Source organism: Lolium perenne, chromosome 3 (assembly GCF_019359855.2).
Source record: "Lolium perenne isolate Kyuss_39 chromosome 3, Kyuss_2.0, whole genome shotgun sequence".
In the NCBI taxonomy this organism is placed as follows: Eukaryota; Viridiplantae; Streptophyta; class Magnoliopsida; order Poales; family Poaceae; genus Lolium; species Lolium perenne.
Genome location: NC_067246.2, coordinates 346126746 through 346140776, shown reverse-complemented (window position 1 = coordinate 346140776; position 14031 = coordinate 346126746). Strand labels below are relative to the sequence as shown.

General features: G+C 47.5%; 3 protein-coding genes across 3 annotated transcripts; all 3 read right to left on the bottom strand.

The window, feature by feature from the left end:
* Nucleotides 1–4408: 4408 nt before the first annotated feature.
* LOC127340533 (uncharacterized) lies at nt 4409–6203 on the bottom strand. The gene is made up of 2 exons (XM_051366275.2): nt 5230–6203; nt 4409–5053 (listed from the first exon to the last, which is right to left on the bottom strand). The coding sequence occupies exons 1-2, from the start codon at nt 6163–6165 to the stop codon at nt 4421–4423; spliced, it is 1569 nt and encodes a 522-aa protein (XP_051222235.1). The 5' UTR covers nt 6166–6203; the 3' UTR covers nt 4409–4420.
* A 2973-nt stretch (nt 6204–9176) lies between these two features.
* Nucleotides 9177–10003, bottom strand: LOC139838327 (uncharacterized). The gene is made up of 2 exons (XM_071827735.1): nt 9935–10003; nt 9177–9791 (listed from the first exon to the last, which is right to left on the bottom strand). Exons 1-2 carry the CDS (start codon nt 10001–10003, stop codon nt 9177–9179), a joined length of 684 nt encoding a protein of 227 aa, XP_071683836.1.
* Nucleotides 10004–10151: 148 nt separating this feature from the next.
* On the bottom strand, nt 10152–11070 carry LOC127338993 (uncharacterized). Its single transcript, XM_051364910.2, has one exon. It carries the CDS (start codon nt 11068–11070, stop codon nt 10183–10185), a length of 888 nt encoding a protein of 295 aa, XP_051220870.1. The 3' UTR covers nt 10152–10182.
* Between the last annotated feature and the right edge of the window lie 2961 nt (nt 11071–14031).

Below are 14031 nucleotides of genomic sequence, written 5' to 3'. Positions count from 1 at the left end.
CGTTGACAAAATTGTTTCTTGTTTTCAAAACCAAAGCTCTAGCACAAATATAGCAATCAATGCTTCCCTCTGCGAAGGGCCTTTCTTTTACTTTTATGTTGAGTCAGTTCACCTATTTCTCTCCATCTCAAGAAGCAAACACTTGTGTGAACTGTGCATTGATTCCTACATACTTGCATATTGCACTTGTTATATTACTTTACATTGACAATATTCATGAGATATACATGTTATAAGTTGAAAGCAACCGCTGAAACTTAATCTTCCTTTGTGTTGCTTCAATGCCTTTACTTTGAATTATTGCTTTATGAGTTAACTCTTATGCAAGACTTATTGGTGCTTGTCTTGAAAGTACTATTCATGAAAAGTCTTTGCTATTTGATTCAATTGTTTACTCATTGCATTTACATTGCTTCGAATCACTGCATTCATTACATGTGCTTACAATAGTATTGATCAAGATTATGATGGCATGTCACTCCAGAAATTATCTTTGTTATCGTTTACCTACTCGGGACGAGCAGGAACTAAGCTTGGGGATGCTGATACGTCTCCAACGTATCGATAATTTCTTATGTTCCATGCCACTTTATTGATGATACCTACATGTTTTATGCATACTTTATGTCATATTTATGCATTTTCCGGCACTAACCTATTAACGAGATGCCGAAGAGCCAGTTGCTGTTTTCTGCTGTTTTTGGTTTCAGAAATCCTAGTAAGGAAATATTCTCGGAATTGGACGAAATCAACGCCCAGGATCTTATTTTTCCACGAAGCTTCCAGAACACCGGGGGAGAAACGAAGTGGGGCGACGAGGCGGCCAGACGCTAGGGCGGCGCGGCCCAGGCCCTGGCCGCGCGGCCCTAGTGTGTGGGCCCCTCGCGTCGCCTCTTGACCTACCTCTCCGACTATAAGAAGCCTTCGTCGATAATAACTCCAGTACCGAGAGCCACGATACGGAAAACCTTCCAGAGATGCCGCCGCCGCCAATCCCATCTCGGGGGATTCAGGAGATCGCCTCCGGCACCCTGCCGGAGAGGGGAATCATCTCCCGGAGGACTCTTCACCGCCATGGTCGCCTCCGGAGTGATGTGTGAGTAGTTCACCCCTGGACTATGGGTCCATAGCAGTAGCTAGATGGTCGTCTTCTCCTAATTGTGCTTCATTGTTGGATCTTGTGAGCTGCCTAACATGATCAAGATCATCTATCTGTAATGCTACATGTTGTGTTTGTTGGGATCCGATGAATAGAGAATGCTATGTTCAATTTATTACCTATGTGTTGTTTATGATCTTGCATGCTCTCCGTTATTAGTAGAGGCTCTGGCCAAGTTTTTGCTAGTAACTCCAAGAGGGAGTATTTATGCTCGATAGTGGGTTCATGCCTCCATTAAATCTGGGACAGTGACAGAAAGTTCTAAGGTTGTGGATGTGCTGTTGCCACTAGGGATAAAACATCGATGCTATGTCTAAGGATGTAGTTGTTGATTACATTACACACCATACTTAATGTAATTGTCTGTTGTTTGCAACTTAATACTGGAAGGGGTTCGGATGATAACCTGAAGGTGGACTTTTTAGGCATAGATGCATGCTGGATAGCGGTCTATGTACTTTGTCGTAATGCCCAATTAAATCTCACTATACTCATCATATCATGTATGTGCATGGTCATGCCCTCTTTATTTGTCAATTGCCCAACTGTAATTTGTTCACCCAACATGCTTATTCTTATCGGAGAGACGCCTCTAGTGAACTGTGGACTCCGGTCCATTCTTTTAATCGAATACAATCTACTGCAATACTTGTTCTACTGTTTTCTGCAAACAATCATCATCCACACTATACATCTAATCCGTTGTTACAGCAAGCCGGTGAGATTGACAACCACACTGTCACGTTGGGGCAAAGTAATTTGGTTGTGTTGTGCAGGTTCCACGTTGGCGCCGGAATCCCTGGTTTTGCGCCGCACTACACTTCGCCGCCATCAACCTTCAACGTGCTTCTTGACTCCTACTGGTTCGATAAACCTTGGTTTCTAACTGAGGGAAACTTACTGCTGTACGCATCACACCTTCCACTTGGGGTTCCCAACGGTCGTGTGTTGTACGCGTGTCGCCGAGGAGAAGGAGATCATGATGATGCCAACCAAGGACATGGATGAGGATCAATTGGCATGGTGGAAGGAGACCAAGGAGGACATCATGAAGAGAAAGAGGCTCTTGTGTCAAGGTCGTGGGGCAAGTGGTGGTAGTGCGTCTACTCCGGTGAGTGGTGGTGGTGGTGGTGGTGGTAGCGATGGTGTCCTCGACCACTCTGTCTGTGCCGTTGTTTGATGCCGATGACGATGCTTGACGGGGAGGTGTAACTTTTTGGTACCGTCGTGGCTGAACTTTGCTAAGATCGCAACGATTTGATGTAAAAACTATGAACTATGCATCACATTGTATTCATGATCATGTTTGGTATGGAAATCTAAAACATTGCTTTTACGAGCCAAAAATGCGTCCCAAATATGAGCTCCCGACGCGTTTTTGACTCGTAAAAGCCATTTACAGGGCCCTTCACACGTCCCATACGGATCGAGTGAATACGGATCCTGCTAGACTTGCTCTTAGCGATCAAACGGTGCCACGGCGTAATATTATGTAATAAAAAACATGCAATGTCATCACCCAGAGCATCCCAATCTGCTATGCTCGTTGGTTAATCAAACATCTGGTCTAGGTACAAAGTATTCATAGACGGATAGATCATAGCTCTGCGCAACATTTTTTTTTTTGAAATGGAAACTTGCCTTCTGTTGCCCCGGCCCTGGCCTCTTAGAAGTAGCAAATTCCTAAATATCAGCATACTTAAAATGATATCGCGTGAAAAGGATACTTAATTTGATTTGATTTGCAAATCCAAATTGCAATCAATATAAGGATAAACAAGAGTGAAGTCTGTTAAATGTAATATGTGTAGACCGTATGAGTTGTATACCGATACCTCCAAATGTACAAATACATTGGCTTTAGTGCCCTACTATATAACATGTAATCGTAGCTAGCTCCACGGTACGTTTCCTGCAGTTATTTGACATGGTATCAGAGTCAAGAGATCTCAAGTTCAAGATCCTTCTCACGCAGTTTTAAAAACAAAAGAAAAAAGATTTTACGGCCAGCACCAAACACACGCTAAGGACTAAAATAGCCTAGACGTGAGGGGGAGTGTTGAATATAAATACAATGTGACCAGGCTCCCTCGCGGACATGGCGGTGGCGCCCGGTCGTGGTGGCTATGGGCTGCCCAGATCTTTGGAGTTGCTCACTCACCCGGTGATCTGCGTGGGCAGATGCCGGTGAGGTTGGTCGTCGTCTATACGGGAGCGGATGTTCTGCCGGTGGTGGTTCTCGGTGCTCTGTTGCGGTCTGGCGGCGCAGGGAGTTTGGTTTCAAGGCGGCGGCCTTGGTCGGTGGGAACCTTGCTGGTTGACGGGCGAGCCAGAGGTTCTGGTGCTGGTCGGTGGCCATGGTCGTGCGGGCGATGTGGTCGCTGCGAGCAGCGTGTTGTGGCGGTGGTTCGGTCATCGTTCGACGGCCTAACCCTGTGTAGAAGGAGGAGAGGCCACGCCGAGGGGAAACCCTTGCCCATTTGGGCCATGATAGCGACGTCCGCGGATGTCGTCCCCTTCTTGAAGGCGTCATGGGGCTTCTCTCCGCTTTCTACTTTCTCCGAGTGAAAACCCAAGATCCTCGGATCGGGCGGTGGGGGCACTCCGGTGTCGCGATCTTCTTGAAGACATCGTCTTGGAGCCCACAACAAGCAGCTCTCTAAAGGTTGTGTGGCGAAGGTGTCTTCTTTTGGCGATCTTCGGCAAGGCTTGCTTCGTGCCCTTCCCTTGTTGAGTTCCCTTGGTGCTGCTCTCTGGTGTGTGGGCAGCGTGGCTCGGTTCCCGGTGGTGGCCGGCTTCCGGTGGCGTTTCTGCGACAGAGGGGTTCTGTCGACGGCGTGCGTGTTCGATGGCTCGCTCCCGGGTGAGCTCCGGCCCGACACTTTTGCTGTCCAGCTCTGCTCCGGTTCTTCGTAGTCTTAGTATTGGCCGACCTTGTTGTCCGCGCTTTCGGTTGTAGCTTCTGTTGGTAGTTCGCGTGGGTGTGTGGTTCGTTTTGTAAGCTGGGTTCAACACTTTGTATTTTTTCGCTGTTGGAGGCTTTGTTAATTCAAAGTTGGGCACTTTAGTGCTTTTTATCTAAAAAATATTACATTTAACAAGTCTACATCCTCACAGGTTTCCTCCCAAAACTAGGATTCTTTCTCTCAAGATTCTTTTTATACATCATCTAGTTTTTTACATACTAGTTAGGTACTGTAAAGACATGAGATACAAGGGTTTTAATCTAGCTGAGAGATGAGACAAGACGATTCCTTAATATCATAGTAACAAGTGTTGGTTTCCAATAACCTCCCACTTGTTGCACCTTTTCCTTTTTTTGGGGACAATTGTCCAAGCAACTCTCACCTCCAGCTCGCAGCAACTCATCTTGAACACATGTTTGTGTTCATTATTAGAGGGTCCTAGAATGAGGAGAAGGTCCTCGGTTTCATCATCATCATCAACAACAAAACGGAGAACCAGCTTTTCATCCAGTGGAACAGCTACCACACGGCGAGCTAACGCAATAGAATTAGACATTTTAGTTGTCGCCTGATTGCTTGCAGCTAGTCCGCTGTCATATAGAATGATGTGATCCTCGGTATTTCCAGTATGCCAAGCAGCTAATCTTGTGAGATCACATGTCCCTTTGAGAATGTTGATTGCAATGGAGGCTTCGACGGGGTTGAATACGCCTGCACACAACAATTCCACAGTACTCAGCCAGGTTGTTAGACGCACGGTCCTGCTCTCGTTCTCATAGTAGAGGCGGCAACTATTGAATTCTGTCACGCCTTTGCTGAAGTCTTTGATTGCACCCCCATCACACTTGGTCTTTAGATTGAATTCCAAATAAACACTATCATCGGGAACAAGCCCTCGGCATGGATCCATCAAAGTTAACATACCATCCTGCACGGGATCAGATAAAAAAACATAATCCAAGTTAGACGAGTTTGACTAGACAGTTTATAGGTTATAATTAATGAAGTTTTAGAACAAGATAGATTTCGAAAAAAAGAACAAGATAGAATTTTCAAGCAACAACAAAGGATATATGGTTGGGAGGGCCATAATTTGATACATACCGGCGAGGTGATGGTCTGGCAATCATCCACTTCGCGCCTGAAGAGGTAGACGCACTTATAGTCGACTTCGTCCCTTGCGATGACGGTACCGAACACGTTGATGGGGAAGCCCACGTCGGACTCACACACCTTGAGGGAGATGAAGTTGACGCCTGAAAAGACGACGGACTCGCACACCGGCGGATGTATCTCGTGAAGCGCGGGTCCACGGCGAAGCTCACATTCTTTGTCGTGGTCAAAGAAAGCGTAGTTGTTGAAGTGTAGTAACCGGGTATACAGGAAGCAATGGTGTTTGGGGTCGTATATGGTGTACTTGTGGCAGCGAACCGCGTGGAGAGCCCTGAGCGCTCTCTCCTCGAGCTCTAACGTCGTCGTGGGCTTCTGATCCGATGTGGCGAGCTTCTTTGTTGTCCTGCCATGTGTGGGTGGTGGTGGAGGCCTGATGCCGAACATGGCGCGGATCTGTGCCGGCGACTTGCCGCGGATCATGTCGGTGACGGTGTGGCAGGTGAGGTCGAGAAGGGGTTGGTTCCGGAGGGATTCGGCGGCAAGGACGAGGTCGAAGAGGGTGGCGTGGTCGAGGCTGGCGACGAACTTGCTGCCGTCCCAGTCAGGATTGTGGGTTTGCTGGTTGGAGCAGTGGATGACCTTGAAGAGGATGTCAGACTGGACGTCGAGATGGATGGTGGAGCAGCCCTTTCTGTGGTAGCTGCTTCCGGACGTTCTGCCGCAGGCGTGGTGGAACCTGATGTCTTCCTCGACCTTGGCGCCGTACCGGCACGCCTCGGCGTTGGGCACCGCCAGCTCCACGCCGTCCAAGCTCCGCAGCACCGCCACCCCCCTCATCGCGTCCTTGGCCGCCAGCGCAATGGCTCGTCTCCGCTTCTCCTTTTTCTTTTTGTGAATGTGACGTCGTCGGGAGTTGCCCATGGCCATGGATGGATGGTGTCGTCGGAAGTTCCTGCTGTGGTGTATCGATGGGTTTTGCCCCTTTACAACTCAATCGGTCTGTTGTGTTTAAGTAGCTAACCCATGGTGAAAGACCAAGACCGGTGACGTCTCCAATTCGGATTCCAAATTCTTGACGGAAAAGGTCCGTTCGTATCGACGTTCTACGTTCGATCCATGGAATTTCCGAACGCGGCCAGGTTGGTGTCCGTCTCCGTGTCCTTATCCGTCTCAACATATGGAAGTTATTGGCCGGTGGCTAGCAGGAAGTGCGCTCCCAATTACGTAGCTAGGCTAGGTGTTGCTTCAGATCATCCCACAGGTTTGGCTCATTTTGTTATGATTTATCCTCCTTTCCTCTTCTCATGTACTACCTCCATTCCAAGGCTTAGGGTTTATATTATTTTTTTTGAAAATTCAAACTAGTAAAGTTTGACAAAAAAATTAGAAGAATCTATCAACAAGTATGATATTTTGTATATACCATATAAAAAATATTTCATTATCTATCTAATCATATTGATTTTGTATTTTACATGTTAATGAATTTTAATAAAAATTTGGTCAAATTTGACATAGTTTGACTTTCTAAAAAATATATAAGCCTTAAGCCTTGGGATGGAGGTAGTAAAAATCAGTTACTTATCAATTTTTAGAATACTCTGCCATCTGAACCTCTCGCCACATCCCATATCCTGAATATTGTCTCACCGTCCCTGTTTGTAAGAGCATCTCCAGCCGTTGGGGCTCCCTAGGCCGAAATCCAGCGCTATTTAGCGCCGGATGGATGTATTTTTTGGTCTGGGAGGCCCATTTTCTCAGCGGTGAGCCTAGGATGGATGAAAGTTTTTGACAAAATACGGCGAATTCAGACAAAACTAGATGAAACTCGTTCGAACATAAGCGAAATTTAATGATATTTGAACTGTGCCAATGCATGGGCATTAAATTAGTAGCATTTATGTGTATGTATAAGAAAAATTGCAGTGGGGAACTCCCTAAATACTGTAGGAAAAAAATTGGAAAAAATTCTTTGATAGAAATAGTTTTTGATGTTTAGAAATATTATGTGAAAGAATATTATTGAATAATTCTGTGATGAAACGTAAATGAAACTAATATGCATCAGCTGCAAAAATGCATACTTGTATATGACTTCTTATGGATTAAGTGTGTGCTGAATAGTAAGGAAAAACATCGGTTTATTTTTTGTCAAAAAAGAATCAAAGTAGGTGGCTGTGAGAGGGAGAGGGGAAAAGTACTGGATGTGAGATGTGTGAAATATGAAAAAAGTAGATGACTTTCTGCAAAACAGAAATGGACTAAAGATTGGAGGTGGGAGTATCTTTTTGCAACGTTGCTAGCACGAATCTCCAAGATATTAATGGTAGAGATAGTGCCGGGGGCACTTCTTACATGAGGAGTTGCATTCCTCAGAATAAGGGGGAGAACTCCGGTCCCGCTGGCCGTAGGAAGATAGTTGCTTCCAAAAGGACTAGCGTGCATCCTACGGTGTATACTGGATACAGATGATGGTCTAGTTTGGCCGCAAGGGCCACATGAGTTCCGGCGAGAACAGGGGACAATGCTGCCAAGCCAGCTTCCTTGAGGACGTCCAACAAATTTCCGGTCTGCAATACTAAAGCGGATACAATGATGGAGCTCAAAATCTTGACACCCCCGGCTAGTGGTGGAGCTTGCCCAAGATCCATGGGGGGGGGAGAAAATGCAAATGTTTTTTTTGGGGGGGCGGCAAAAGACACCAATTTTTCAATCTTAGTCCCTAAAATAATTTTTGTTCAGAAAATCTTCCAAATCTGGGGGCGGGTGCCCCCCCCCCCCCCCCTCACCTACACATAGCCACGCCAGTGCCCCGACAAGCAAGGCAAAGAAACCGATAATGTAGATGGACCTCACGCCTGGAAGCGCAATCAAAGCACAGGAAACAGTAAACGCGACACCAATAAAATTTTGCAGAAAAACCTTGACAAGAGCTGGATCCATGCATGAAAAAACGAAACAAAAAACCCAAAGAAAAGAAGGGAGAGAGGGGAAGAATAAGGAAGATTCAGTTCGTATCCGGCTGCGAGTCCTTTGGCTTGTGGGAGCTCAATCAGATCGTAAGCATCATGATTCAAGAGAGGGTGTGGTTTGCTCGTTGCCTTGTGAGAACTCTAGTCTCACACGATACTGCATTTATAGTAGGGGAAACAAGTCCACATAACCCCCTAAGTATTTGGGTTTGGGACGCTAACCCCCCACAAGTTTGGTTTGACGCACATAACCCCCTAAGTATCAAATACCAAACAAATAACCCCCCCCCCCCCCCCCCTACCACCACCACCAGGTTTGGCTGTTTTATAGGTGGTTTTGATCCACATGGCCAAGTGGTTTAGTATAACATCCCAGAACTTAGGACAAACGCGGGGTAGATTTAGAAAAGGGTTGTGCATTATTGCATCGTAAAACAAGGAAAATTTTCGCGCTTAATTGCATAACACTTAAAAGTGATCGAGGTTTCTCTCTCGTTGCCATTAGGGTTAGGGTGATGAGAGTGCTATGAATCTCGACATGACCTCTTCTGAAATTAGGTTTTTGAGAGGAGTTTGAATTTGCATTTCAAATTTGAATTACAAACCATATAGGAATATAAGTAAATTTGATGTTTTGTTTATCTGTGTCAATGCTAATGCAGTATTGTTAATAGATCAGATATCTACTTATGTTACACATGTGTTACTCTTTATGAAGAGTGGAAACGTAAATTGCAAATATTTGAAAAGATTAAAATGTTACAATATTTATTGTATTGTTTATATATGTGCAGCGGTGAAAGAAACTTGGACTGTGGCAGCGCATGGGTATTAAACTAGTAGCTTTTATGTGTATGTACAATAAAAATTGTAGTGGAAAAATCCCCAGCTGTTTACCTCAAAAAAATACAAACACGTTAATCTTCCTCGAAAAGAACCTGAGAGTTGAGATGAAGCAACTACATGTTATTTTAACAACCATACATTTCCAACAATTTCCCTCCAGTCATTTGTCTCCCTTTTTGGGATCACTGTCCAAGAGACTTCCACCCGCAGTTCGCTCGAACCCATCTTGCAAACTCGGTGGCCTTCATCGTCGCAATGTCCTAGAGCGAGGACATGGGGCTCATCTTCATCGTGACCAACAAGATGCAACACTAGTTGTTCACCCAGTGGGACAAATACTACTCGACGAGCTAACGCAATAGAATGACCAGATTTTGCCATTTGAGTTCCGGTACCTACTTCACTGCAATATAAAATGACAGAAGCCTCAGTGTTTCCACTTGTCCAGGCAGCTACTCTTTTAAGAACCAATGGGCCTTTCAGAATGTTGATGGCAATGGAAGCTTCCAGGGGACGTGGAACATGTGCAATTTTCAATTCCACCCTACTCAGCCAGGTGGTTAGACTGGCAGTCATGGTTTGCTCCCGGAGGCGGCAAATGTTGAAATCAGTTAAACCTCGGCTGAAGTCTTTAGTTGCACCTCCATCACACTTGATCTTTAAATTGATCTCAAAGTAAATAATATCCTCTGGAACAAGCCCTCGATGAGGATCCATCAGAGCCAACATATCATCCTGCATGCATGAAAGAGTTAAGGAAAATGTGAGGAGTTCTGAACATAGCCGAAATAGTTGTCTTGGATCTAGAAACATTTGCATGGACATTTCGCGGTAAATAAACAATGTGCTAAACATTCCACCAAGAAAAGAAAACGTACCGGTGAGGTGATGACCTGGGAATCATCAGCTTCGCGATTGAAGAGATAGACACATCTATAGTCGATCATGTCCCGAGCAATAACGGTGCCAAACACGTTGATGGGGACGCCGACATCCGACTCGCGCACCTTGATGGAAATGACGTTGACCGACGAGCTCGCGATCGACAGCTCACGCACCCTGCAAAGCGGTGGCCCGCGTCCAAAGCTAGCTGCAATATATCGAGGAGCAATCCATGGGTGAACAATTACAATGACCACGCATGCATGTCAGCATGTGTAACTAATACGGGTACATACAGGGGTAGTAGGTAGCACTCACATTCCTTGTCGAGGTCGAAGAAGGCGATGTTGTAACCGCAGAAGCGCGAGTGCCAGAAAGCGCGGCGCTTGGGGTCGTACGCGGTGAAGTCCTGGCAGCGGACGATGTGGAGGGCCCTGAGCGCCCTCTTCTCTAGCTCGAGTTCCGACGTCGTCATCGTGTGATCATCCGGCGTGTTGTTTTTTAGTAGTAGTTGTTGTAGAGTGGAGTCGGGTGCCGGTGGAGGTGGCCTGATGCCGAACATGGCGCGGATCTGGCGCTGCGACTTCCCACCAATCATGTCGGCGACGGCCCGGCAGGCGACCCCGAGCAGGCCCCGGTTCTCGAGGTGTTCAGCGCCGAGGATGAGACGGAAGAGGGTGGGGTGGTCGAGGCCGCCGACGAGCTCGGCGGCGTCCCAGCCGGGGTCATGGCGCTTCTTGTTGGAGTAGTGCATGACGATGGAGAGGACGTCGGATTCGAGGGGGAGGCTGATGAGGGAGTAGCCGCGGTTGGGGACGCTTATATTCCGGCCGTAGGCGCTGCTGTAGTCGTCGTACTTGATGTCCATCTCGATGGTCCCGCCGTACCGGCTCGCCCCCTCCTTGGGCACCACCAGCTCCACGCCGTCCCTGCACAGGAGCAGCACCATCTTCTCCTTCTTGTCATTTTCTCCTTCTTCATCACGGCGGTCGTTGACGACCGCCTCTCCTCCGGCCTGCATCTGCTCGTCCTCCACTCTCCTGTTGTTCTCCCCATCCTCCCTTTGGAGGGGGGATTTCTTCTTGTTTTTTCTCTTGCTTTTCTTGGCGTGTTGTCGCCGGAATTTCCCCATGGCTCGTCAATTGACGATCGGATATCCCCTCACCGTCAATTGATGATGGATGTATATGGAATTTCTACTGCTGGCGGCCAGGTTCGTGTCCGTGTGCGTCTCCGCGTGGGCCTTACATTACATCTCCGGGGCCTATTTCCGGCCGATCGATACGACTAGCTACCGAGCGCAATACGCACTAGCTAAGCCTCGGCCGCAGAATTTACATGGAAGGGATGGCCAGTCTCCCCCACCTCACCGTCTTAGATTTGTCTCCCCCAAACCAGGAACAGCACGTACGCACGCAGCCAAGCACACAGATTGTATTGTCGTTCCAGTGTTCGACCGGCGTTTTGTTTCTTCTGCGATCGCTAGTCCGACACTCCGACTGTTGCCGTTTTAAACAAGCTGCAGTTGGACTTCAATCTTCTTTTTGTTCAGATTACAGAAGGAGTTCAAATCCTTGTCGATTTTAATCTCCGAGTTTGGTCCGGGAAACCCGCGATTCCTATGAACGCACCAGCCATCAAGTGCCAGATTTCGTCCTCGGCGGATCTCCAGCCTGCCATCGCAGGCTGAACCCCACAGGCTGCTATATATCTGCCCAGGGGACGACCGTGCAGTCATCCGATTTTGAGGGAGAGCAGCACCTTGCAAGACGTCATCAAAAACCTCTCCAGTAATGGCAAACTCTCATCGCCGGCGACGCCCCGCCAGATCGACGGGAAAACCTGCCGTCAAGGGCGTCACCAGTTCCAACCGACGGTCCCCGCTAGCCACGCTGGAAAAAGAGGAAGGGGAGCATCAGTTCGATCGGCTCAGCGATTTGCCCAATGACGTGCTGCTCAACATCGTGGAGCGGCATGATGCCGAAGACGCCGCAAGAACCGCCGCCCTCTCTAGACGGTGGAAGCAGATCCCTGCTATGCTCTCCGAAGTTCTTATAATGGTTGGTCCTACCGACAACGTGCGAGAGAGGAACGAGGATGATGTTGCTCGGGCCAACGCAACAGTGCTTGGGGCGATCCAGAGCCTTTTGGAACGCAAGAGCGCAGGTCGATACGCCATCCGCCGCTTGTGCATGCGGTTCTTCATGGGAGATGGATCAGTCAACATCTGCCGGGCTTCTGCCGACGCCATGGCAGCACAGAAGGTTGGCGTGGCCGAGTTCGCAATCTTGACAGAGAAGGAAGGTAGACGATGCAGCCTTGACGATAGGATCGCTTGCGGGACGAGGCTAACCTCCCTTATTAACGATTGTCCAGAAGCATTCACCTGTCTGACACGACTCAAGCTAGAGAACTTGGGTCTACGAGGTGAATCAGATTTCCCTAGAATTTTCAGATTGTGCCAACTGTTGGAGTTCCTCCACTTGGACAACTGCGGCATGGGGTATCCCTCCTTGCTGGAGATGGAACACCCGCGGCTCCGCGAGCTTGAGATTCTCAGGAGTCGTTTCGAGAGGGTTGATCTGAACTGGTTGCCAGAGCTCACAACGCTGGCATTTTCTCGTTGCTTGTCTCTGCACGCTTCTGCTCCGGTGCTCCCCCCAGAGGAAAAGTGGAATCGTCAAAACACATGAACGGTTGAGATCGCGCGATACCTGTTCGGATTCAGGGTTAGTTTTGTAATTTCACGTTTCTGACAGATACGTAAAAGCCCTGTACAGGCCCGTATGGCCCGCGACTGTGCTGTACGTATTCTGTGAACCGTCGTGTACGTGGCGTAGTCACGTGCGTGTACCGAAGCGGAAGGGACATATAAAACCTTCGTCGGCTGCTCCGCCTCCCTCGCCCCACCATTTCCCCCCCAAATCAGGTACGGAGAAAACCCTCTCCCTCGGCCACTTCGTCTTCTCCACTCCCTCTCCACTGCCAGTTCTCTTCTTTAATCCCTTCTTCTCCGCGGATTTCCGTCGAATCGGAGGCCGATGGAGGGTAGCAGCTCCACCGCGAGGGCGGCCGCCGCTGCCTTGGTCAAGAACACCGGCGTGGCGGAGGCAGATGTGGTGTCGGGTGGATGCAGCCGTCGTGGTGCGGCCGCGTCGGGCGGAGGCTTGGTGCTGACGGCGGCGGATGAGCAGGAGCACGGATTCGGCGGCGAGATCGTGCCAGATCTGAATACGCAGCCAACGGTGGAAGACCCTCTGGTATGTGCTATCCTCTCAACTCCTCAGCTTATTTGCCCTTATTTGATGGTGATTAGGGTTAGATGAAACCGAAGAATAGATGAATCATATGATTTGTGATTAGGGCTTACTGTGGACCAAATGGATCTAGCAGACTGTCCTGTGGTTTGTGTATGTTGGCAAGGGGTTTTTAAATCTGGTTTGACATCCGTGTGCATTCGTAGTTAAGGGGGTTTTTTTTGTCATGTGACCCCAATTTATATACCGTGTGCACAATTTATCTGGTTTGATTACTATGTGCACAATTTATTTGTTAGTAGTAGCATCAATTGTTTGCTACAGAGCTTCATTAGTATGTTTTTTATTACATGATTGCATAATTGCTTTAGGGATTCACATTGATTTGTAAATCTATGGTAATGATGTTGTGCTCCAGGAGTGTTATCTTGCTATGATGGCAACAACATTGACATAATAATTTGTTACCTGCTATGGGAAAATATGTAGTTACTATAATTGTACATCACCACAGTATGAATAATAGCATGTGTACCTATTATTTGAAATGGTATGATTTGGCAGGACCTCCACTTCTGGGTGTTAGAAGCTAAAAACCCCTAAATGCTGCTTAGTTAACATCTTATGGTGATAATTATTGCTTATTATTATGGTACTGCTGCTCCAGGGGCATTCCCATTTGTGCATAAGATATTTCCCTTTTCAGAATGTGTTGTAATCTATTAATTCCACCTGTATTAAACATGCTTTATGTAGTAATATTTAACATGCTTTGTGTAGTAAGGTATAGTTGTCATGTTTTGAAAGTACAGTTGTAAATTAGAATGTGCTACATT